Below are 26,141 nucleotides of genomic sequence, written 5' to 3'. Positions count from 1 at the left end.
CAGCATTTAAAGGGTTTTATAATTCTTACCAGCAATAGCATCACAGTTTTTCTTCACCCTGTCAGGATGTTGTGTGTAGCTTATTCTTGTGCAATGTCTTTATTTTGTGCCTCTCACCAGTGAAATCATGTCTGATCCTTCACCACACCAATTGCATTTCTCATTGTAAATTGGGTGCTGGGAAGTTAAGTATAGGCAATATAAGACACAAGGGACTTTCTTGTATGTCTGCCTCACTTCTAGCCCTTGTGCTCCTCCTATATTCCCTCTGAGCAGTGAACAGATCCATTCTAGGGAATGGAGTCTGGGGAGAGATGAAGGGCCACACCATGCCCTTCTACTTTTATAGTGCTTGTGGTGTTAGAGATCCAAAGGTGATATTGGAACAGGGTTTGTGGCAGAAAAAAGTGGTATGTTTTATTAAACCAACAGATGTAACTGAAAAAAAAAATAATAGATGCTCTCAGACACAGTCTGTCTTCAGGTCAGAAACAGAAGAAACAATACCAAAAGGCTGGAAAAATTAATTCTGTGTTTGTGTCACCCAACTAGATAATTGGCAAAGAAAGTCTTTGCCAGATGTAAAGTAAAGAAGGATATTGCTAAGAGAAAAAGTGGTCATTGGCCCTTCTGCATAACCAGAGCCTTTCCTTAAACTCCAGAGGACTTGCAGTCAATCATTGTTTCTGGCCAGTAGTCCCCGTGACAGGTGTGAGTGCTTTTGTAGTCATTTGCCACTTTATTTCCCCATGATGTGCTGTGTGATGCTCCCTGTTCTAGAAGACACTGTATTTGCTGGGAGAGGATTGGAGGGGGTGGGTTGGACTCAGCATCATTGGAACAACACAGTGTGGTGAATGTTCTAAAACTGTTCTGTTAACTGCAGAAGTTTGAGGTCACAAAGGATGTGTTTGCATGGGGACTAAGGACTTCTTAGACCTAAAACACACAACAGGAGAATAATCCAGATTTCTAGCAGAGTAGACAAGTATGGTATCAAGAGGTTTTCTGTGATTAAACTTAAACTTGGCTTCTTCAGGTAAGATTGAGGGGAAAGCTCTGGTTTAGTTATTTTCTCTGTAATGGTGAAAGTGTGAAAAAAAGGGCTGGAAATCAGCTATTTATATCTCTGCACAAAATGGCATTACTGGTACATTTCTGTGTGTAGTTATTTTGTAATGTTCTCTGGCATAGTGCTGGTGTGCTCCTGGAGTACTGCTTGAGGAAGCTTAAGTGGAAGCACATTTAACAGCAGTAAAATACAGTTTTCGCATTCATGTTCGTCAAAGCCTCACCTGTCTTATGAAAATGTGGCTGATTTATAGAGTAACTTCCATAGGAGAACGACTTGCCTTGCTCACTGGAGCTGTAAGGAGTCAAGCAGTTCAGTGTCCAAACACCTTTAGTTCAAACACAAGGTCAGTTCTTGTAAAAAATATTTTTTTTTTTTTCAGTGCATAAGCTCATGCTTAGTTTTAGCCGCAGTCTTATGTCTTCCATGAAAACAAACAAGCTGCATGCATGTTTTCAAGTGTTTTGTTGACCTTGGATGCAAATGCAGGCATTTGATTCCATTGTGAATTTGTAGATAGGCCTGCGAGAATGAATAAATACTTCTAGAAGTATGTATGTATGTGTTTGCATTTTCTGAAAGTTGTTGTCATGGATATATAATCTACGTTATAAGAGATGCAGAAACTTCTTATCAAGACCTGCATGAGAAAAGCAATTTACCAATAAGGGTGAGAAAATACAAAATGAATGGGAAGCAGGAAAGATCTCTCCCCTAATTGTTCCCATTACTCATTCTAGGTGTGCACAGGCCTGTGCCTGTGCACACACTGCATAGACAGAGGGGCTTCTTATAGGGCTTGGGACTTATTTTTGCTTGTTTTCTTTTCAAAAGGTAGTGAGGCAGTTCCTTTAGAGTATTTGCTAATAATACTCTTGAAAAAAATGCAATAACTAAACTCATGAATCTCTATTTCTCCCTCATCTTTCTGTCCCCCTGAATTTTCAGGTGGTGTTATTTCCATAAAACAGTAGGCTTTTAAAACAGTGTAAGGAATCCATTGGACTCCTTAAACCAGCAGAGCATGAAGGAATACTTGATCCATCACACAAACTGCTCCTGTGCTAGGTCAGCTAGTGGTGCACTGATACACATATAGAGAGATTTAAAAGCCCAGTGTACTCACTAGTATTCTTGTGCTAAGTTTACTCTTAAGTTCACATGATGAAGGCTGCTTTAGAAAGTTAGTGAGAATCTGATTTTAATGGATCCATATTTATGTCAGTGTATTCCCAGTCCCCGGGGGACAAAAAAATAAGAGGTGAAATGCTGAAGCAATCACAAATTTATCAATAGGTTGGGGTTTGCATGTTTAAAGAGTTGTTTTGCAAGTGTTGCGATACAAATATGAAAGCTGGATTCCATCTGTCCAGAGCTTACTATGATGGTTTCTGGTGCAGTTCTCGAGGCAAACATTCATAGAAAAGCATCAATTCCTAAAAGTTTTGTGGTATAATAATGATATAGAATTACTTGGGGTTGAAACTGACCCCATATTCCCTGATAATCATTTGTGAACTCATCTTTACAACCTCCTCTCTGGAACTGGAAAACCCTTACAAAAGAGGATGCCAAGTTATGCAAAGCTGTTGAAATATTCTTTTAAGGTACCTGAGTACCTTAAGACCCAGATGCCAGAATGTAGTGCTGTGTGACTTGCATGAGCTACCACAGCACTACTCTGTACAGTCCAGATGTAGATCCAGATTTCCAGCATCTTAAGTCACTGACTTTGTCCTTCCTTTTCCCTAATGCAGTTGAGGTGGTCAGATCCAATAGCCCAAATAGGGTGCTGCAGCAAGGAAAATATATCTTCTTTTTCAGGTTTGTTCCTACTGCATGTTGGCTCCTTGTAAAGCTGACTCTGGTTGTGGACTTGTGTCAGTTCTGCGGACAGGTACCTTGTGTGCTTTGGGCCAGCTGACCACTTGCTAGTTGGCAAAAAGCCCATTTGCCTTGCCCGTGTAAAGGTAGAAGGTATGAACAAAGCAAATTACAGAAGCTGCCTTGATGTTACGTGTTTGTAGTTAGAAAAAAACCGCCAACCAACCAAAGACCCAAACAATCCACACACCCATCCTACACCCATCTTGCATGAAAATGAACCCTACTTGTATGAGGGCTTAGTGTGTGCATCTTTTCTGAATGGGTGGGAATTCAAAATTAAATTTGACATTTGGGGGTTAGCTTGTAATTGTTTTTTAAAAACATTGGAAATATGAACGTATCTCTGATGCATTCCTTTAAAAATGTTAGTTCTGGGTCAAGTTTCTTCTTCTTCTACCGCTTAGAGCAACTTCATCTAGAAATTACAGGCTAAATAAAATAAGTGTCTGTAATACTTTTTCTTAAAAACAGATTTATCAATACTAATATGTTGCTATGATAACTCAGTTATCAACATCAAACATTTGTTCAGTCATTTGTTTATCAGTGGCAGTTTGTTAGTAGTTATAAGTAGAATTCCATCTGCCAGTTAAACTACATTGTAAATTGAAGTAGAAACTAGCAGCTCCTGTTTTTTGGGGGCACGAGGGGTGTCTCTCCTAATGAATATATGAAGTTAATTGCACATAAATGCATTTCCAGAAGATGGTTGGGGGGCATCTCAGGTATACTGCACACAAGTGTGCCAGTCAGGCGAAAACAGGCACACACTGTGATTATCTCAGTTTTCAAACCTGGAAGAGGCACGAATGTGTTGCTAAATGAGAGAGGCAGTATGTCATGCTCACTGAGATAAAAACAGAAGCTGCCAGACACTTTGGCTTTATTCTGCGAATTCTTTGCTTCAAAACTCTCCTCTTTTCTTCAGGCTTATTCTGCCTCCCATTCTCATTCTTTCTCCTTCCCTCGTTGCTGTCGCGATCTCTCTCTCATTGTTCTCTCCCTCTTCCCCGTCTTTGATGCACATACGTTGTCACATTTCATTGACTCTCCCCTCTTCTCTGTTCTTACACTCACGCCTAGTGGTGCTTCAGCCAGAGCTCGCAGCCTCTCCGCCGAGTTTTAGTCATGTGTGAAGCTCAGTTTGATCGAGCGCTCCTTTTCTGCCTTTTCACTCTCGCAAAAGATTAAAAGGTGGCGTCACATCGCTCCCCGGCTTTTTCCTGCAGGAGGGACTTAAAAGGGACAACAAAAACTAATCACTTTCAATAAGCGTTTTCTTGCAAAAAAGGGACTTAGCGGTGCAATTTGAGGCCGGTGCTAAGGATTGGGAAGGCTGGAGAATGCTTCATACTGCTAACAAGGGAAGGAAGCCTTCAACTGAGGCAGGTAAGAAGTGTCTGAATCCGAATGTTTTATGGAGTGCTTGGTCGGAGCGGTGGATTTTCAGCGTTCTGTAACTGAGGCAGGCAACTGCAGCAAGAGGCAGCATCGGTGTTGTATCAGATTCCTTTTGTTTAAGATGTAAAGTATGTGCTATAAATTGAATTAGAAATGGGGTCTGAGGATGCTGTATTCACAATGCTTGTTTTTTCCCCCCTTTTCTCTGTGTATCAGAATAAATCAGAGAGTCAGCTTTTATGAAAGCTGGACTTTGCTTGAGGTTAAATTCAGTGCTTAAATCTCAGTGTAAGAAAAGCTTTAGTGTCTTACAACCCTCAGGGAGCTTGGATTCTGCAATTTGATTGCAACAGCTAAATTAAAAAAAAAATTACTTATTTACTATTTATTGTGTAAGGGAAAATCTAGCATTGAGTTTAAGTCTAGGTGAATATGGTTTGTTTGCCTGGCATTTTGTCAGATGAGTAGCTATACCCTTTTAGACATACTGTAAAACCTATTTCGTGTTTATGTTTTGTAAATTGAGATTAAGTAGCATCCTGAATGAAATACGTGACTAAAACTCATAAAATGCATCTGTGTTTAGTAAAGCAATCACCAAATTAGAATAATGGATTTATGTCAGTTGTCAAATGGAGTTAACTCTGAAAGTGCTGTCCGCAAGTGCACTTGGATTACAATAAAGGGCTTTCTGTTTAACTGTTACTGAGAGGAGCTAATTTTTCAGGCAAAGCCTATGAACTTAAGTCTTGTGATAATATAAAATTCTGTAGCCTAAAGGGTTTGTGGTTTTGGGAAACGTGCCCTTTTATTCTCTATAAAAATACATTGAGGTTTTATAGGGACTCCAAAGGCAGAAATCATTTTAGTAAGTGCTTTTTATTCACAACTGGAATATTTAACTGTTGGGGCGCCTGTTTCTGGTCGTCACTGGCTTTGGTGCCTTTTTTCTCTCCCTACATTTTACAGTTGCTCTCTGTATCAGCAAACTGACTCAAAATAGGAGGAAGGGATTCTGAGCAACAGTGATATTCTGAATTTCATTGTCACACTGAAGAGTGAACAGGCAGTCAAGGATAGTTAGACTATTATTAGGGCTCTAGAAGAAAGCAAATAGTATTGTAGTGATCAGTTATTTGTAAAGTGGAGCACTTACTGGCTGGCTGTAAGCAGAGCTGGGAAAAGCGAACTTTGTTAGCTGTCATAGAGTAAACATTGTTTGATAGGCACAATTCAGTGTTGCAGACCTACAGATGAGCACCCTGCAGAGTGAAATGAATATGTTTACTTGAGAACTTCGGTCTTTATGCAAGTTTCCCCAAATGGCTCGTTCCTGCCTGCAGCCATCCGAATGCGCAGTGCTCGTGCCTTGCGAATTCCGTGGCAGTGCTGTGTGTACCTTTGCAGGAGCTGATTGTACGAGATAGGCAGTGACAAGGCACCACACGGCTCAGAGGGATCGAGCCCCCAGGCAAGCGGAGTCTCCCATCAGTGAAAGGGGACTTCAAACCATGCTCCTTACCTTCAGTGGTGGTTAATCACACACTTTCATCCTCATACAGAGGGACAGATTTTTTTCTTTTCTGAGGACTTGAAATCAGAACTTGTAAATGTTTCACTGTTTTGCTGCGGATATTTTTACTTTTATTTTTACTTTTTAACTATGGTTTTGCTTAACTTGTTTGTTTTTTGGCATTGGAATTGCCACTCCACCTCTGTTTCACCTTTCGAAACATTTCTGTATGTTCTTCCAAGCTCTTTTAATGCTTCAGTTCTGTTTGGATCAAACCGAAATTAGGAGTAACTTCTCTGACAAAAATGGAAGTCCTGGATGTAATTTGGTACTTTAAATGATATTTTGGGACTTAAATAAAGTATGTCTGAGTCTAAATGGTAGATGACTTCTGGTAGGAATTAGTCATGAAGACTTTGGTCCTTACGAAATGGCAAAAAAGTAAAAGGCTGAAGCTGAGCCACCTTGATGTGCTTGAGCCCAGAATACAGGATCTGAATTGCAGAGCATTTATCTCTGCTTTTGGCATTTGCTAACTCTGCCCTACTAGATGTTAAATGGGTGATTAATAGAAATAGCAGCATTTTACTGATGTTCCAGTAGATGTTGCTGGAGAGCAATGTAAAGATTACTTCATCTAGAGAAAGAAATGCAGTGAGATTACAAAAACCAAAGAAAAACCTCAAGGCTGTTGGTAGTTCCATAATATGAGATCAGTATTTTTTACATCATTATTGCAGGTGCTATTCTATCTGAAAACCTGAAGAGACACATGTGCTGAAATGAGACACATGTAGATACAACCATTTGTCTTCTTTTAAGGCTTTTAGTTTTTATTCACCTCTTAAAATTTTATCACTAGTATTAACATTGTTTGATCTGTGTTGTCTTACAGGAAGGGCTGAAAGAATGTCCCTAAAAGTTATGGGTTTGTTTTTTGTTTTTTAAATACAGCCACAAAATACAGATGTTTTATTATAAATTAAGGAAATAAATGCACGTCACCTCAAAATTAGAATTCTAGTACAGTGAAGTTGCTTTCCTTTCAGAATAGCAAGAGCTTACTAAATCAACACATAAAAGACAAAAAAAACACCCCTCTTAATTTGTATGCTATTTTATGTGTACTTTTTTTTAGCTGTTAACAATTTTGAGTTACCAGCTTCTTATGTGGTTAAATTCTGAGAAAAGCCCTATGATGAGTCTCAGATCAATAAATTGTAAGCACCTAATGGCAAATGTGTGAATAGAAAACTGTGATGTTCTATGCTAAAACTACTGTTTTAATTAATCTGATAATATGATAAAGCAGTCCCAAAGGAGTGGAGGATCAGGCACTAACTGATGCAATTTCAGGCAACCACTGACCTCTATCGTGGGAATATTTATTTTTGGAGATGATCATCAACCGTAACTGATTTCAAATTCAAAACCCTAATGTGTGTTGTTTTTCTTTAATCCTAGCTTTTCATGTAAAGCAGGATAAACATGCAGAACTTAGGCTAGTGATGCTAAAAATGTGATCTCTCTGTGTGCAACTGGTTTGTATCTATTGGTATCTTAACTAAAAAAGGAAAAACAAGAATTATTTGAAGACCTTTTAGAGATTTCAGTTTTTTGAACTAAAATTATGTTTGACTGAATTGTATAATACATAGGAGCATGCCTCTATTTTGTTTGCTACTTAATGTGTAAGAAAATTTCAACTTCTGCTTATAATTGGGAAAAAATGCAGATTAAAAATGAGTGGCAGATATCTACAGTCCTCTCATGTAATTAGCATTATAGGCTATTTATTTATTGTGGCTTAGGTTTAGTATTTTTATGGGTTTTTGCAGATGTGTGTGCCAAAATTTCTTTAATCTGCCAAGCTTTAGGTTGGTTGGGGGTTCTTTTTGTTGTTTATTTGGTTTGGGGTTTTTTTTCCCCATATAGGTTTGCTATTGCCAGTAGGAGTTTCCTTGATGTTCTGCTTCTTTAATTAATTTCTCAAGTTGTGCATGCCCACAATTGTGTACATTAGGTAAGGTAATTCCTTAACCTTCAGAAAACTGTCTGTGTCCTCGATATGCAGAGGAAGTGAAATCTTTCTGCGTTCCATGAGTATGGATTAGGAAATGTAATGCTGTATGTATTTATTGAATGGTTGTGTAGTTTTTCTTCTCAAACTTAGTAGCTCCTACTGTTTTAGAGACCATTAGCCATGGCCATTGAATTTTGAGCATCTCAGTTGGCCACGGCCAAAAGTTCATGAGCACTTTCACATTTTTAAAATTCTGTGTCATTCAGAAAAATAAGCCCGACTGTTGGCAGTGAGAACATCACCAGAATTATGTTCTCGTACCTTCCTCATTCTCAGACTTGTCAATTCACTGAAATGGTACATAATTTAGTTTAAAAGATTGTAATATGTCACCAGTTTCTAAAGAGAATTCCCTGTTGAAAACATTGGCAAATTCAGTTTAAAGGCTTATGACACAATATAGCCCTAAGGAATAAACTTTTATCTTTGTATTTCTCAGTTCTCAAAGTCAGGAAGAGAAAAGCAAGCATACTTGTATACTGGGATTTTATTTAGGAGTACACTCCTGAAAGCTCAGAATAGCTGCATAGGGTCAATAATTCTGGCCACAACTGAGTTTAGTGCCATATTTTTCAGTAGCAGCAGCAGTGTATTTCTAGGTTTGTCTCTGGATGCTTATTTATGTACAAACAACAGCAAAAATCTGAATCCATGTATTTTAATTTAAGCCCATTAGAAATTTAAAATTACATATCTAGTCTCACATTATTGGAACTGAGGAGGAATATATGTCTAGGAGTCTGCAGGAAATTATTGAAATATAAAGCTGGGATGTGTGCACAGGAAAATGTACTGCAGATAACAGTAATTTAATGACTTATTTGTGAGGCTTGCATCTATATCAGAGACTGTGATAGTATCATTAAAATAGGTAAATAAAAATATGAATAAAAATAATTTTAAAACTAGAAATAGGATTTGGCGATGAAATCATCTTAAGAATCTTCTAAAGGAGGACATGGTTGTATATATTTTCCTCATTAATGATGCATTAACTCCCAAGTAACTCAAAGCAGGGGATGTAAGTCCTTTTAGCTGTATTGTGTAGAATATATTTAGCTAGCACAGTTCTTACTCTATGCATGCAATTTTTGAAGATATGGAGCTCAGTTGCTATCTATAGCTTACTCTTATTTAATAAAATTCAACCTGTGGCTCATAGCTGATTCCAAATCAAATAAAATTTGTATTGTTATCGCATGAAATGTGATTATAACACGGTAAAACATTGCATTAGAGGGCTTTATCCCCCTGACCTCAAAAATAAATTATTTTCTAAAAGTGAAAAAGCTTTTCAGAGAAAGGTTTTTTGAAGTAGGACGTTGTTCTTCTAAACTTGTCTGTGAGATTTCAGGAATAAAATCACATGAAAGTGTCTGATAAGTGGGCCTTCTCTATGAAACATTGACAGTGTTAGAAAACCCAATACAGGTTTTCCGGGAATTTTGATAGGGAACCGAATACCAACTATTTTCAGTTGGAGTATGTGCCTTTGAAATGCCACCTATTAATTTTGTCCATATTTGTGGCAATGCTTCTTGTACTTGACCACGCAGTTACCACCAAGTAATGGCTCTTAACGGTGTCAGTTATTCTAACGTTGTTAAGGAAGAACACAGTCTCTTCTGTTCCCCTCATTTCTCTTTGTTACTGGATTAATGTCTATTTTGAATAGATTTTAGTTGACAAATTCAACCACTTCAGTCCTTTCTGTTTGGTCTAAATGTCAAACCTAACACTGGCTTTTGTAGACAGTTTTTTTTCCCTGGCAGCAGAATGGAAACAAGGAACCTGCTCCAAGATGTTATCACTTGGTGGGGGAATAAGTGTTGATACTGGGCTGGGAGAGACTGGTCTCCTCTCCCCACATACAATGATGTCTGTTTTTCAGGTACTCGGAGTGTCTGACCTGTGGCACTCCCCTCCCCAACAGGTATTAATGCTTAAATGACACCTGGATTATCTCAGTATTTATATTGATATTTGTAGTTGTAGCCTAATTCTGTACATAACTGATAAGGCACAGTGTGTTTGTGTTGGAAGGACACAAAGAGAAGAGGGGGGAAAATAGCAAGAGATTTCTGCAGGAAAGAAAAACGTTTCTAAGAACAGTGTGGGATTAAAGTCAAAACTGTAACATCAGATGCTGAATGCAGATTTCTCCTAAAGTCACCCTATTGTACTGTTGCTCTGGTATGTGTACGTGGACATAAATAATGTATATGTGCTATACATATATACATGCAGTCTCTAGAGGTCAGTAGAATGTAAGGAATGGACAGATGTTCAGTTTTCTAATATGAGACTTCGAGATGCAGCATATCAGTTGTTGCAACCTAGAAAAGATGAATATGTTTCTAATGAAACTTGGAAGTGAAGTAATTAATCAGAGTTAACAAAGAGCTGAATTGAAGAGAATCAAGTCTGTTGTGTTGCAGAAATGAGTGTAAATTATTTGTTTTGGGCAAATTCCTGATAAATGCTCATTTGCGTTCTGAGGAATTTGAGAGAGATCCAGACCATGATTATTGTATCATAGCTCATTATATTGCATCTCTTTGCTACCTTTTCTGAGAGGATCTTTTAGAATGACTGAAATAAAAATTAAAATGGTGTTTTGAGACAGCACGTGTCAAATGTGAAGCAGATCGGGCTCCAGTGCAGGCAGCGTATTTTCTCTTCATGTTTACCCCATTAGCCGTGGCCAGCCTTAAGAAATTATTTCATCCTCATTCACCATCTTCTAACGTGAAATCTTCTGAATTAACAGATCACTTGTGGTTGAAGGTTCTGTTTTGAAAACTGTATTCACACAATCACAGAATCATTTAGGCTGGAAAAGACCTTGAAGATCATTGAGTCCAAGCTGTGACTGACTCCCACCCGTGTCAACCAGACCAGAGCACTGAGTGCCACACCCAGCTGTTTCCTGAACACCTCCAGGGATGGTGACTGCACCACCTCCCTGGGCAGCCCCTTCCAATGTCTGACAGCCCTCTTAGAGAAGAAATTCTTCTTGATGTCCAACCTGAACCTCCCCCGGTGCAGCCTGAGGCCATTGCTTCTGGTGCTGTCCCTTGTTCCCTGGGAGAGAGCCTGACCCCCACTTGGCTGCCCCGTTCTGTCAGGGAGTTGTGGAGAGCCAGAAGGTCCCCCCTGAGCCTCCTTTTCTCCAGGACAAACACCCCCAACTCCCTCACATGACTGACTCTCCAGACCCTTCTGCAGCTCCATTTCCTTCTCTGGACATGCTCCAGCACCACATTATCTGGACTTGAAAGAAATCCTGGCTCCGGAGCCAGGCTATGCCACAATGACATATATGCATTGTTCTATTATAAACAATGTGGTTAGTTAAGTGGAATTAGATGTTAAATTTACATATATATATGTGTGTGTATATATATAAAGGTCCTTCAGAAATTAATGGTTCATATGCTCTCTGTTTCTCTCATTAAAGAGGCTATTTGGGCGGTATTTGACTCTTCTGTTCATGTTGTAGTTCTGCTTTGCATTGTAAAATATTGATAGGACAATTCCTGTCATAGAATTAGAGCATCAGTTCCCTTTTTACTTGGCTTCTGGTTATTTTTGTTAGTTTGCCTGGAAGCTATGCTTCAAAAACCTCTGTGATCTCCCTAGATATTCTGGAAGGCATCTTTCAAAGTAGTTTACAAAACTTGTTTCAGTAGTGAGCTTAACAGAGTCAACTGTTGAAGGAATCACTGTGGTTTCCCTCCCCCACTGTTCTTTGAGTGTACTGAAAACTTTCTTTAAGCATTAGATGTGACAAAACAAAGTTGTGGAAGTGGATCTCAAACTTCAGTGTTTTCAGCAGGAAAACTACCAGCTCAGTTTTTATTAAGTTTATGCTTTTAACATAAAATTGTGGTGGTCATAAAAGATGTATTTGGATTCATTATTAATATGTCGTGATAAATAGTGAATATGCATGGCTGTTAATGAAGTCTAGTAGTTCTCCACATAAACAGCACATAAAACTTTGAAGATCAGCATGATTCTGGTGTGTGAAGTTGAAATATCTGATTATATGAAAACATCACCTCTATAGATGGTGAAGAATTGGCTTCCTCAATTTGAAATGATGGCAGGCTTTTGGGTTTAATTGTTTTATGGTCATATATTTTATTTTGCTTTCCTGTTGTTTTGTTTGTGTGATTATGAGCGCTCAGGCACAAAATAATTATTTTAAACAGCAATGGTCCATATTTTTAGATATAGTGCCTCTTGTGGGGGTACAACTGAGTTCCAGAATTATCACTTCTAAAAAACACGTCTGTTTTTGTCGGGATTTTTTTTCCCCCCTGTAAGAAGTGTAAACAAAAGAACAGTAAAAAGGTGGGGTTTAGATCCAGCAGCACTAATGGTGGAGGCGTATCTTTGGGTTCAGGAAATGCAAGGAGTGGACTGTTCTTTATATCCCTAGCCAGTTACACAAGGGAATGGGGAATAACTGGATACAACAAAAATACAGGTAAGATGATTCTTTTTTAAAAGGACGTAAGAAAATCTTCAGCACATTTGCCTTTCAAAAATACATTAACCAGTGTTTTTAAAGAACAGTAAACAGCAGGAGAGTTAGTTTGTATTGTGCACCCTATGTTTCAAGACATGCTATTAGAAAATGATGGGTTCTTTTGAATCTACAGCCTAGTAGGCAATCCAGTTGTAGGTGATCATAACATCAAAAGATTGTCTGTGTGGTTATCTGTGATTTCATTACGTACTTGGTCCCATAGTTCTTTGTTGAGTGTTTTCTTTGTGAGGAGAGGTGGATGCTTAGAAAACAGGACAAAAGTACTTGTCTTCTACAACAAACACCACCGTAACTCTGAATTATGTTCAAACTTGAGTAACCATGAGATCTGGATATAGAGGAATATGAAATGACAGTAATAACCAGTATCACTGTAAAATTACAAATTATTTCAATTTAAGTGATTTCATTTTCCTACACATATTTTTAAAGTCTGTCACTATAAGCTGTTGACTTCATCTTGAATGCATTGTGCAGTCTTGGCAGTTGAGGATTTGTTAATACTAAATCAGTAATTGTTGGCTTTGAAGAGGGATCCAGCATCTTCAGCAAGAGCTTATTAAACTGTAAAATATGGATTGCCTTTACCCTAATGGCCTCTGAATCCTATTACCATCCCATTAGAGAGTGTGGGATTTTAGTAATTCTGTTGTTGTTTTCAGTGGGCAGCAAGTACAATAGGGAAGGGCAGGGGTTAATGCAATTCATCTCCTGTAATAGTGTAACAGTGAGTCCTTTATCATTCCATGGGAGTCTTTTCCTTCCTTGCCGGGAGAGTGTCTGCAACCAGAACTAGTCCCCCACGCCCAAAAAACCCACCAAAAACCCTGGAGATTGCCTTCATTAGCACCACTTTGTAGACACAATAGACGCGAATAAGTTGATAAAGAAGTGCCAAGTAGGCTGTGGTCTAGGAGAGTTTTTAGTTGCTATCATTGTGCCAAGAGGTATATTGAAATACCTCTTCAGACAAGATCATTATATTTTTAATTATTTAGTTGCATCAAGGCCATAATATTCGGAGTGTTTTCGAAAAATATGAAAGCACCTTATTCCTTTCCCCATAAATTCAGCATGAAAAGTGTAAACCAAAATATAAAACAAACAAGGAGAAAACAAGTGGTGTAAGGAGTAAGAGTGAAACTTTTGTGCATGAAATGATGGTTGCTTATTTTATCTATCCAATGATAGTAAGTCTTACTAGAGGAATAATTTCTTAAAATTTAAACTAGAAAAGAATGTGAAGCATTAGTAGTTATTAAGAGGGAGTAGAAGTAGTCATGTGTGGCGGTTTTGTCTGCCTTCAGTTGTGCATGAGGCCAGTACATAACTTTTTCAGCACCTGGTGTGATTTTTTTTTTTTCCAAATGTTCTGTGGAGATTGATTTGACAGCTAAATTCCAAATGCTGAAGGCAACTTGCTTCCGATTTCAAAACAGGATCAAAAAGGGGAAGATTTCAAACAGATATTGCAGGATGAGCTGAGAGGGGCTTGGCTTGTCAGTGTAACTTTTCAGATAAACAATATCTGATACACTGATGTGCATACCCTATTGAGTTAGGGTTAGTTTGATTCATGAGATGCTCCTAGCTAATAATTTTCTTTTCAAATAGAGATAAAATGGATTGTTAGTCAGGGCAGTTACTTTGCCATTATTTATTTATTTAAGAAATTAGAAGATATTTGTATGGATTGGAGTCTTCATAATAGTTTTCTTTGTTTTCTCCAGTGTTTGTATTTGGTTCACTTGTAGTGTTGCCTATAAATACAACACTTGGCTTTATTATGAATAACCAGGATCTTGTGTGCAAACAGTGAGAAGAGCTAGAGCAGAATCTGATAGGAGATGGATGACTACTGCTTAAAGCATAATGAGTAAAGGTCATGTGAGTAGCTTTTCATGTCCTACCTGTATTTATTTATGCCTTTTGCATGTTTTGCAACAGAGCCCAAGAAAGCAAGAGAGACATCTTTATAGAAGCAAGATCTTTGAGATCAAGTTCTCTGTAAATACTAATCAATTCATCTTTGCAGCCTTCCCTCGTTAAGTTTGTGGGTCCTTGCAGTTGTTGTACACACACACACACACACACTTGCTCACGTGTGGCCAGATCTGTTTTCTGACACTGGTAATGATGCGTCTTGGAGAAAATGGACTGGTTACCTCCTGGTCTTTCTGCATTCATTCCTTCCCAGAATGGGCTATCACAATTGCTCACACTTCCCATGAGTACTAGAAAAAGAGAGCCTGAATTCATCTGCTGTAGGAGTTGCACACAGATAATCTGCTCACTTAAATTTATAAAATCAGGGAGCGGTAACCTAGTTTGTTCCCTGTGGAATAGATAGGTTCTCTTTTACAGGCAGTGAAATTTAAATGCCTTGCAGTATGCTGTACAAGTAGGTCAGTGTTATAGCTGGAACCAAGTCAACTGATTTTTCAGAAAACTATTTTCCCTCCTGAAAGCACCCACTTCTTGATCCTGTGTTGGGTAGAGTCCACAGGTCTCTGTAGGTCAGTCTAGTTCTGTTAAGTGCTGAACAAGTCTGTGGGAAGGTATGATCTCTTTCTTTGAGTTAATAATCTAATTATAGCCTACTTACATAAAGATGTAGTATCTAAAAATTTTAAGGGCTTTCTTCTTGCTTATGAATAAACTTAAGCAAGATGCTACTAGAAGAAATGTGCATACTTTAGAAAACAGCTTTGTTCTGTGAAATCTCAGAATGAATCTTTGTTCTAATCAGGTAGATAGGTGATAACAATGAAATGAGGGAGGATTTATTGCATTTCTTTATTTAAATTTTTTTGTCATTTCAGAAAGGCTAAGGCCTTTCAGAACACAGTGAAACAAAAAATCATGAAGTAGCTATACTGGAATGAATCCTAATTAATTTGCAGACTGATGTATAAAAATGATGGGGATCAGTAAACAAAGTTTGACAATACACGTGTTGCAAAAAAATTGTTTTAATCACAAAATTATAACAAAGGGCTGTGTTGCAGGACTTCTGCTCATGCTTTTGTGTGGATAAGGGAAATGTGCATCATGACCATCAGAAGAGTAGGAGAGTTTGACTGCCTTGTGCAGGTGCAAAGCACAGTGTGTGCTGGAGTGACTATGACCATTTGAAAACTCATTTTTTAGGGATGTAATGTCCAGTAGATACATTAATTGCCTCACTGCTGTTACCTTCAGCCTCGCTCCACTGGGTTAATGCTGTTTGTGTATCCAACAGGGTGGTGCAGCCACTATGATCACTTGAGATGTGTCAGTAGACTTGTGGGGTTTCATTGCTTCCTATGATACAACCAAGTTTTAATTTGAAACCCTTATATTTGATTATGTTTTGTAGTGCTACAGCTTGTTAGGAATATAGTTAGTAGAAGGCCTTTTTTACAGAAGGCTTTTCATTGCAACTTTTGTTTCAAGCCTACACTGTTACATTTTGTTTATATGCTTCTAAACTGCTGACTTAGAATGCATTAAAACTGGGAAGTGCTGGCATGGATTTGTGGGTTTTGGGAGTTGTTTCTCAAGTACAAGTTATATTTTGATTTCAATATATTGTGATTAAACTAAAACTATATAAAGAAACCCAAACTTTAAAACAATTAGTTTTATTTTAGTTTGCTTTTTGCATCTGAAAGCTGACCTTGTACTATAACTACTAAAATTAGTCTGCCATCAAAATCATATTGTTTAAACATTTGACATATGCTGGAGAGGTGGAGAGGGGAAACAACAAGCAAATAAAACATTCGTGCCAAAGAGCTGCTTCTTAAATTAACAAACAGCATTGGTGTCTCATCCCAAATAAGAGAGCAGAACCTAATAAAGCATGCAGTATTTTCATTTTAATCTGTAAAATAAAAATGGGGAAACACTCAGCAAAGGTGGAAATAGCCAAACATAGAGGTAAAGAATTGCTTTGTCAGGAATGAAATAAATTTGATGCTGGTTTAGTGGTCAGTTGTTAAACCCTGGACTAATAACTTAGGTGAAAGGTTGCAATCTACTTTCTGTAATGTAATGAAAGAGCGTACCTGATGATTGAAGATCATTGATCTAATTAGTAATTGTTCTTTTGAACTGAAATTTGTTTCTCTCTGGGCTCAGTAACATTTTATACTTGGCTCAAAAGGAAGATTGAAATCTAAAAAAGTAGTTTAGTCCTTTCAAACTCTCCCAAAAATGTGATTGCTGGAAGGACCTTTCTGCAGCTGACACGATTTTTCTGTATACTTCTGTTACTAAACAGCTCTTTATTTCAATGACAGAAAAAAATCTTTCCAGATATGGTTTCAGTTGCATGGGTTTGAATGAAGGATGGAGGCCCAACATGCCTGACTGCTGTGGGCAGTGTATGGACTGTGACCTGCTGCCTCCAGTTACATTTTAGGAGCTGGACTGTGCTCTTCTCTGTGTACTTGGTTGAGTAATTTTGTCTGCAATGGGCATATAAGCTAAGCAAGCTGATCTGTTGTTGTTTGGATCACAGGTTTACTCTTGGTCGCATTGGAAATAACTTCCTTACAAGAAATAATTTAGGAAGGATAGAGCCTTGTTATGCAAAGGCAGGTAACATGAAAGGTTGAGCTTATAATATAAAAAAACCCCGTAAATTAATTAATTCTTGCTTTCAGGTTTTTTTATCCTGGCATACCACATGGGGAAAAGCCAATAAGCTAAGCGAGTCAGGATTCGCTTTGTTCTAGCTGTAATCCAGCAGAAATTTCTGTTATTTTTCTGAAAAGGTAATGTCAGGAGGCCCAGGATTGAAAGGTGTCATCCTTCTCCTGCCTCCCACCCCCTGTTGCTTTAAACAGCAGGAACTGCATTTTCACACTGAACAGTGGAAAAGTCCATCCTGAAAAGTTTGAGAGATCCTTTCCCAGGGGTGTTTATTTGAAATTGATGTTTTGAGGGAAGAAGATAATCTGCCCACCTGCAATTCTACTATTACATAAGAACTGGTGATTAGCTCTTGAGGTATTTTGTGTGTTGGTGATCAGCTAACAATCCTTTCACAGAAATGTGCAAATTGGAGTCCTTCTGAGCTCAAGTTAGTTGAACAGTGGGATTGGACTTTTTAGATATTTTCACAAAGGGCAGCAGTTTCTGTTCCTGTTTTTCCCTGTCAAACTCCAGTGATTTTACACAGGATATCCCTTTTCTCATTATGGGAACTTTAGCACTGTTTACCAGCCATACTTATCCCAAGTGCAACTTGTTTGATTTCTTGCTAAAAGTTCTCATGAGCTTGTGTATGCAGGGAGCCTTTCTGACCTCCGAGTGGAAATTTCATTATTTTCATTTTATTCACGATGTTCTGAATTCATTCAGTGTTGTGAAATGCAATATCCTTTTTGCAAAGTAGAAGTGCTTCCTCTGCAATCTCAGCATTGTGTTCCAAACCCATGCTCAGCTGCAGGTTTTGTACAATGTGTTTGCAATACCTGTATATTAAACTAGAGCTCTCCAGATATCAATAATTCTGTGTGGTGGCACATGTAGAGTGTTTTAATATTTATTCCTTCTCTACCTTCTGATGAAAAACCCCTTTCACCTACACTAACAAAAAGTCTGCCTGCATCAGAAGGTCTGCTTTTTTAATGAAAACATTGAGTTGAATTTGTGAATGAATTTGTATTCTGGTAACTCTGCCATTTGAGAGACAAAAGTGACACTGACTGAAGCAAGTATCTGATTCAGAGAGAAGGTTTGACTATTCCAGATGCCTCTGACTGTGTGAAAGCCAGACATTGCATCTGACTTTTATATAATTCCAATGTTCTGACCATCAGAAAGTGGAAGAGTCACTATTGGCTTCCCCACTATAATCTTTCTACTCGTTCCCTCGAAGTATGTCTTAAGTACAAATACCACTGGTCCTACAACGTAATTGTAAAGCAATATTCTAATATGTTCCTTGTACTTCCTTAACAAAATTATTAGCACAAGTTTATATTAACCACTTACAGAATTGCTCTGTGATTATATGGAGAAAGTGGTACATAGAAATTACAAACCAGATTTATAAAATGAGAACTGGGGGAATTGGCATTTCCTTTTTACTCTGAAGCCTGCTAATTCAGAGTGGTTATTCTGATCAGCACTATATGGAGTTAATTCCTTCTCTGGATATTTGCAGTACAGCATTTTCATTCTTCATTGCAATTTTGAATGCACCCTTCAACTAGTAGAGAATTAATTTGTTCTTTTGTGTGAGTGGGCATTGGTATGATACATATAGTCTATTTTTCCACTGTCCCATCTGCTGACTGCAAAAGAATGGAACGTACCAGTGGCTGGTTTGATACACGAAAAGGAAAAGCTGCAGCTCTACTGGCACTACAGTAAATTGGAAGGGAAGGTGCTCTTTCTATAGTAGAGGTTTGTTCTGGTCCGTGTTGGCATTGTTGGCTGTGTGGTACTTTGCCTCCAGGACATGTTCCTGTGCTGCACTGGCTTTTCCCAGAAAGTGCAGTTCAAAAGTTGGGAGCAGTGGTGAAGTCACTGCAGTACATTTGTACAAACTGCTGCCAGTTTTTGTGTGATATGTTGTGTATTAGCTTACAGATATAATCCTGATAAAAGATATATCCCTTGTCTCTCTGACACAGTTTAGGGAAAGGGGGAAAAAAAGAGGGAAAAAGCAAACAAACACCAAACATGGGCATTGTTGTGCTGTGCAGCAGAACTGTGGATTTTGGCATGTTGTGGTTGTAGGGAAAATCTTTGTCTCATGCCTGAAACTAAGATGTAAAGGGATCTGAAGAACTCTGGAATCTTTTTACTCAAACTTTGTTTTCATATGGGTTGTTTTTCATACTCCAGTCCATTGACAACACTTTCCCATGTATCCAGCAAACTGCAGGACCTTGCTTTTTTGTGTGAGTAAAGTGGATTTCACCTTGAAATAATAAACACATTAGGAATTGTTTGTCTGTTTAGGAAACTGTATGGTTCTAAGGTTTTGGGGGTTTTGTTCAAGTTCTTTAACATCAAATTAGCAAAAATAAAAGGTATATTGAAATCATTAGAGAGAGTGAATTCCTGCTTTTACGTGAGCTCAATTTTCTCCTGTGCTAAGTCTCCTGGGATCTGTAGACAGTCAGTGCCAAGATAGCATTGGCACCATTTTCTTATTGCCATGGTGATCTTCAGCTCTGCTGAATACTCGAGGGAGACTATGGTATTTTAAAGCAAGTAGAATTTTGGTAATTAAAAAGGCTGGAAGGAACGATCTTTCTAAATTTTGCCGGCGTGGGTAAATAAGGATAATGAATTATGTCTGAATAGGAAAGTTATTAGTCTGCTTTACTTGATTAGTATAGAATAATAGTCAACTAAAAAGGTTCTGAGGGTCAGAGGGGGGCAGGTGGGGTCTCCAGTGTCCATCAGTGTTCAGTATCCGAGCGAGATCTCGAGCAGTTCCCCCCGAGCAGCGGCTGTGCCTGTGCAGGAACAACGCTGCCCTTTGTCCGAGCGGGACTGGCAGGAGCCCTCCTCCTCTTGTCTCTCATCTGCACTGGGATTTAAGGGCAGGAATGCATTCCAGAAGATTTTCAAATTAAGGCTCTTTCTTGGAAGTTGGACTCCTCCTTCATGTGCTGTTTTATTGGATGCCAGTTTTACACTTTACTGGTGGCAGTGGATCTTTCAGGCTCTCCATCGTTTCTCCGTCACGGCCCAGTTTTCATTTCTCTCTGGCTACAGCATGAGTCAGCTCCTGGGATTGTTTTAGGATGCTCTGATATTCCCTCCACTTCTTTTTTTTTTTTGTCTTTTCTCTTTTATGACCCTTTCAGGCTCACCAATCAGGGCACAAAGGCAGTGTAAAGCATGCGGACAGGAAGGGTGGTGAGACACCTGTTATGCTGATCTGTTGGGTCAAAAAAAAAGTTACAAAATCTTTCTACTAGCATGATTTCAACCCTTTATTTCCGGTCAAATTTAGCCCTTCAGCCACAGTAGCTGTTTTTTGCAGAGCTGGGTATTGTCTTGAACTCTTTTGCAAAATATGCTTTTGGCAAGCAAATAAGCACTTAAAATGAAATTCAAATTGTTTTGTGTTAAGTTTCTTGGATAGTTTGTCAGAAATACAAATGATTGTGTCAATTCTTTTTAACTCCATCCGTATGCTTACTCACTGTTATCTCTTAATACTTCTTGTGATTTGGGGCAGGGGTCATTCTTAAATACTTTCTTCATAATAGATGATATTAAAGTTTAAGTTACAAAGTAGAAAAAGCAAGCTGGATTCTCCTTCAGTGTACAGTTTAGTCATGGCACACCTGAAAGCTGCCCATTATGCTTATTAAATGTAAAAAGAAATTTCAGTCCATTTTGTATGTTAAAAACCAATTTCCTTATCAAGCCATATTTTAAGGCTTGCTGAAGCAGAACTCCAGCTGCCCTGGTGACTTTAGAAATGCATAAGTGTGGTTCCTGCAAAACAGAATCACTGTGCAGTTCCATATTGATACCGTGAGGTAGATTGTGAAGAAAACTTATTTGAAAGATTTGGGATTAAACAGGAAATTTGTATTATTTGGTGTCCAATGTGTACATGCATATTTACTGTTTTTCTTATTTGGATGTGTCCTCAAAATTAGCTGTATCCAGGGGATAGACTTCTACTTCCTTCAGTGGTCTCCATATTGGAGCTCTGGAACAGCATTGCTACTGTGGAAGTAAAGGCTTGGCAGCTTGGAACAATCTCCAGCACAGGCAGCTAATGAAAAAAATGTAGTGGCATTCTGGGGGGAATACAGAGCAGGTGCTGTGCATGTGTACAGACACCCACCCTGATCCCCCAGTTCATCTGGAATCTCCTGATCAGCATTGGATGCTGCTGCCTCATCCCATCCTGTGCCAAGATGTGTAACACAGCAATTTCACTTCTGAAGAGGTAGGTGGATTTGGACAGCTCTGTATCAATTCCTGAGGACACAGAGTAACTTTCCCCAAATGGTTCACTCTCTAATTAGTGGGCGCAGAGCCTTGCCAAGAAATGTATTTCTGGCAGAGCTCCACTTCACTGAGTGGGTCAGGATTTTCCTGACTTTTATTGCTGTACTCTATATGTGATTGATTTTGTTCAACTGAATGTAACCCCCTGCTTTGTTTGTTTTGTCATATCAGCATAAGTAAATTTAATCTTTGGGGTAATCGTTTTAGGTTTGTTTTTTTATGGCATTTCAGTTTTGTGGTGGGTTTATGTATTTTCAGATATTTTAATGGACGTATCCATTTAGGTAAATTAGAAGCATACCAGCTTTTTTACTTATTTGCATTTAGTTTTTATTATTTAAAAACTATAGTCTAAATATACTCTAAATTTACCTTCTTTTAGAAAGGATAAACCTGTTACTTGCCTGGATCTGAGCAAGGATTACAGGAAATAAACAAGCCCAAGTCTCTATCTAGTTATTTTTAGCTTAACTATACTACTTTTCTTCTTATTTCAGTTCACGATGAGATGAGAACTGCAAATAGCCTAAATTAGTCTGTAGCATTTATATCTTGTTAAGTTTCCTGCTTTAGAAAATATGCAGGAAAATGATTATACGTGGTATTCATCTAGAGGCTGATGAGTTTGTTATAATTATGAAGGTAGATGTAATGAGATGAAAACATCTTTCTTCAGGCTCTCTGAGGAATTCCTTCCCTCCATATTGCTGTTGGGTTAACTGTTTTCTTACCAACATGTTCCTCAGCATTCACTGCTCATATTTTGGGGTTTCCTCAGTTGCTGTTTAGGAGATTGATTGATTGACAGCTCTGCTATTAGCATTTATAGGTGATAACTAATTAAATTCTACATGCACATGAGTGGATAATAAAGACCCCTTCGCATCTCATTTATTAACACAAATCTCCAGTGTAATTATCATTTTACCATTATTTAGCATGCTTAATAACTCTTTGTTGAGTAATTTTCTAGTTCCTTCTAAAAGGCACTGAGATACAAATGTATCTAAAATCTTCATCTTGTACAAAGTTATAGTATAGTAGCTTTGGGTTTGGTTTATGCTTCCTTTTGTCTTTCAGAAAGTAAATCTCTGGGTTTTTTCAGCTCAAAGTTTTTCAAATAACTTTATAATTCCTAAATTGTGTTCAAATATTTAATAGGCATTATGAAGCACTTAGCTGAGGAGACTGGAAGATGTATGTGGGTTCAGTTTATCGTTTCCTTTACAGAGAATAGTGTTAGCAAGGAACTGATGAAAATGGGACTATGAATATTTAGTATTTGAGAAGGAGTGCTGAGTTTGCTTGATATCACTGTCAGAGTAGATTAGAAACTGCTCTTTTTATTTTGTTTGTTTTCATGATGATGTTTTTTGTTTGTGTGGTGGTAATATTATTTCAAGGCTGTGTCCAAAGTCCTCCTTTCCCCAAAGGATATTTTTCCATATGCTTTTATTTATGTGTTAGTAACGTGTATGTGTATATTTACACACAATTGTTCAAATATAATCTGTGCAAGTAGTTATGTTTGAGAACTGGTTATGATACCCTTGTTTTCATGTGAAGAGAGATCTGGACAGATGAAACAGATTAGCAAAAGTTTTCCTTCAGTGTGGTTGATAAAATTGTAGCTTTTTTATTATATGATTTGTCTGTGTGTATATATATAATTTCTGTAAATGCCTACTGCTACTGTAATTCACAAAGGTTTAGTTGACTTTACGTGGCAATACCAATTTCTAAGGAATGCAGGGTTTGGGGGTAACTTTCTGTTATTCTTTTGTTCATTTGTACTGTACCTGTAGAAGTGGTAGTTTTTGGACAGTCATATGCTGACTATTTTGCTGTGAACTTTTACGACAGCAGAAGTTTTACCCACAGTTGCAGTTTAACTCTCCTGTAATGTGGTGATATTCAAGATTTGAACGTAAGAAACAGGACAAGTTCTTCCTTCACAAGAAACTGTCCTTTCCCTGAACTGTAATCCCAGATCCTGCTGTCACAGTTTTCTATTATTAGTCATTATTCACCTTTAATGCTTATAGTAATGCCAAGCCACATTTTGCAGCCAAACACAGGCCTTCTGGCACAGAAGGCATGTTTGCATTTTTTTACAACAAGTTGAGATCACCACCTGATCCAAATTTTTGTTAAAGAAATTGTCAGAAGGAAAGGAGACCTTTAAAGAGAAACTAGTCAAATGTCCTGGTGGGTTTTTAACATGCTCTATTATGAGACAGCAATTCTTGGGCTAGACCAATTTCGAACTAAAGATATAAACAATGCCTGCCTTTTTTGGTTTCTTGACTTTCCAACATCCCTTTTCCTTAATCCTTGAGTCTCTCTTGATGTGATGATATAGAAAAAGGGAGAGGGCAGGTTTTCTGTAGTAACTAAGACAGTAAATGTGTATTCACTTTCCAGTCATAGAGTGAATGTCCACTCGGGTTAGAGACAGTACATTTACAGTGTGTGAAGGATTTATCAAACAGCTTGGAGGTCTCTGCAGTTTAGGATGTGAGCCAGCAGGGTTGTGAGTGACTTTGCATTAGTGGAGGCTTTCTCAGCTCTTGTCAGTTCTTACGGAGCTCTGGAGAAATGCACAGCAAAAAAGCCATGTAGCATCAACATTTGTGAACTAGATTCTCTCATTTTCATCTTTGCAATCCTTGAAAACAGAAATAAGTGCCAATAAGATTGGGGTGGATTCAGCTGTGAGAGTAACCTGGTGCAGGGCTGCCCACCTTGTTCAGGGTTTTGTAGTCAGCAGAAGATAAGTGTGGTTTGATTTCTTTCCTTTTCAGTTATTACAGCTGCTTTCTGCCTGTGTATCTTAAGGGTTTTTTTATCTTGAATGGTATTTTCTTAAAGGCTTTGGGTTTTGGCAGCAAATATTCAAGACCTAGGAAGGTGATGTGGGCAAGTGCATGTGTGCTGATTTGTATTCTGCCTCATGGACTAACTCATGTTTCTTTAAGTGAAAGAGTGACTTACATATTGCATTCTGTCTTGGTCTGTACGAGACTGTTCTTCAGGAAGCTGGTACTTGTTACTTCACAAATGCCTTTGCTATAACCTTCCTCTCACATTGTGTATTAAACTCCTCAGCTAATTTTTTAAAATTCTTTAGTCACTGAAGACTGTGCACTTATATAAGTGACTGAACATGGAGTGAACTTATTTTTAAAAAGTGTAAGCATCTAAATCTCACGGGTGTGTTTATATTTTGAGTGTTGGTGCAAAAAAAAAAGGAAAATCATTAAAAAAAAAAATTGGACGCTGCTAAGGCTCCTATATGGCAACAACAACAAAAAAGTTTATAATATGCTTTTAGATGCAATTAGTGCAGAAAAAGTTACTCATTTTCTACATTTTAAATGGTAGAGAGTAAGGGTCCTCCTTTTCTCTGGTTTTCTTCATATATGTGTTTTGGAAGCTCTAGTTTATTCAAAATTTCATGACACACAGGTATATTTTGTAGATATGCCACTTTGATTGTTTAATCATTCTTCAGTTCTGTGCTGTCTATATATTTTAAGGTGTTCTGGTGACAAAAGTCCTTGGAATGTTAAATAATTCTTAAATTAACTCTGTCTTGTGAGAACCTGACAAGAAGGGGTTTACAGTAAACCTGCATCTCTGAAACTCCCAATTTGTGCTGATAGCTAGCTGTGCAACTTTTTCTTCTATGTGCTTTTATTTTCATCTTTTAATTTAGCATTTAGTAACACAGACATTTTGCAAGAACTTTAAAGAACTGCTTGAAATAAACGAAATGCCTTGAAGACCAAGCCATTCACACAACCAGTAAGGATGAAAATTTCATTGTGAGTTCTCCTGTCGCTGCCAAAGTGACCTTGGTTGGTGGAAAGATGACAGAGTGCTTTCCTGGCTGTGCCTGACAGCAGTGTGATAGCGGCACATTTGACAAATCGCTCACATTAAAATGGGGGGCACTTTCGGCAGCACCGGCGTCCCAATCCATCAGTCCTGATTACTACACAAACGTCAGCTGTGGCACAGAGCACATTTGTCAGGGGGAGTAAAAAGCAGTTGTTAGTAGGAGCGCTCCCTGTCACAGTAATGGACTGAGGCTCGCTGTGGTGACTCGCAGGAACCAGCATATTTGCAAATGGCCTGACCAGGACTTGGAGAAAACACTTTATTTACACAGTACAATGGGATAATTAAACAGGCAGAATTAGAAACTTTATATAGGGATGATTGAAAAGTTTCTTGAGTGCTTGAGGCTACCTGAAGAGTATCAGAGAGACTGTGTTCTATAGAAGGCTTTATGCAGCAGGGAATCGAAATGCATACTGTAAAAATTCTTTGAAATGCCTAATTCAGATGAGTTCAGGTTTGGGTTTTTTTTAATGCTAATGAAGAAATTATGCAATAGGAATTCAGTCATAAATATAAGTAATTGTAGAATTGAATATGAATTAATATTTTCAGTCATAGCTACTTATTCATGCATCTTTCACCCATTTTTCACAGGAGTTGTATATGTGCGTAACTGAGGAATTCTACAGAAAGACTATCATTTAGAGTAAAAGAAATCGCTGGAAATAGTGGTCTCTATATAGAACAGCTGATTTTATTTTTATTTAAGAGAGTAGGACTATCCCATAAAGAAACAGCA

The 26,141-nt window shown here is 38.0% G+C and overlaps 1 protein-coding gene across 15 annotated transcripts in view; it reads left to right on the top strand.

Moving 5' to 3' along the window:
* TENM2 (teneurin transmembrane protein 2) overlaps positions 1 to 26,141 on the top strand; it is a 655,728-nt gene that overhangs the window by 316,157 nt on the left and 313,430 nt on the right. For 2 of the 15 annotated variants that reach the window (XM_042025412.1, XM_042025411.1), the window contains exon 1: positions 3,866 to 4,348. The exons of the other annotated variants lie outside the window; for them this stretch is intronic. In XM_042025412.1, the coding sequence (XP_041881346.1) occupies positions 4,303 to 4,348 (46 nt within the window). In that variant the 5' untranslated portion in view covers positions 3,866 to 4,302. Of the gene's footprint in view, positions 1 to 3,865; positions 4,349 to 26,141 lie in introns of those variants that run through there. 15 annotated transcript variants of the gene reach the window in all.

This window comes from Corvus kubaryi, unplaced genomic scaffold, assembly GCF_017639235.1.
Source record: "Corvus kubaryi isolate FWS band 111438036 unplaced genomic scaffold, C.kubaryi_AGA036_p1.0 37270, whole genome shotgun sequence".
Lineage (NCBI taxonomy): Eukaryota > Metazoa > Chordata > Aves > Passeriformes > Corvidae > Corvus > Corvus kubaryi.
Note: the sequence above shows the minus strand (reverse complement) of the source record. Positions and strands in the feature narration are given on the sequence as shown.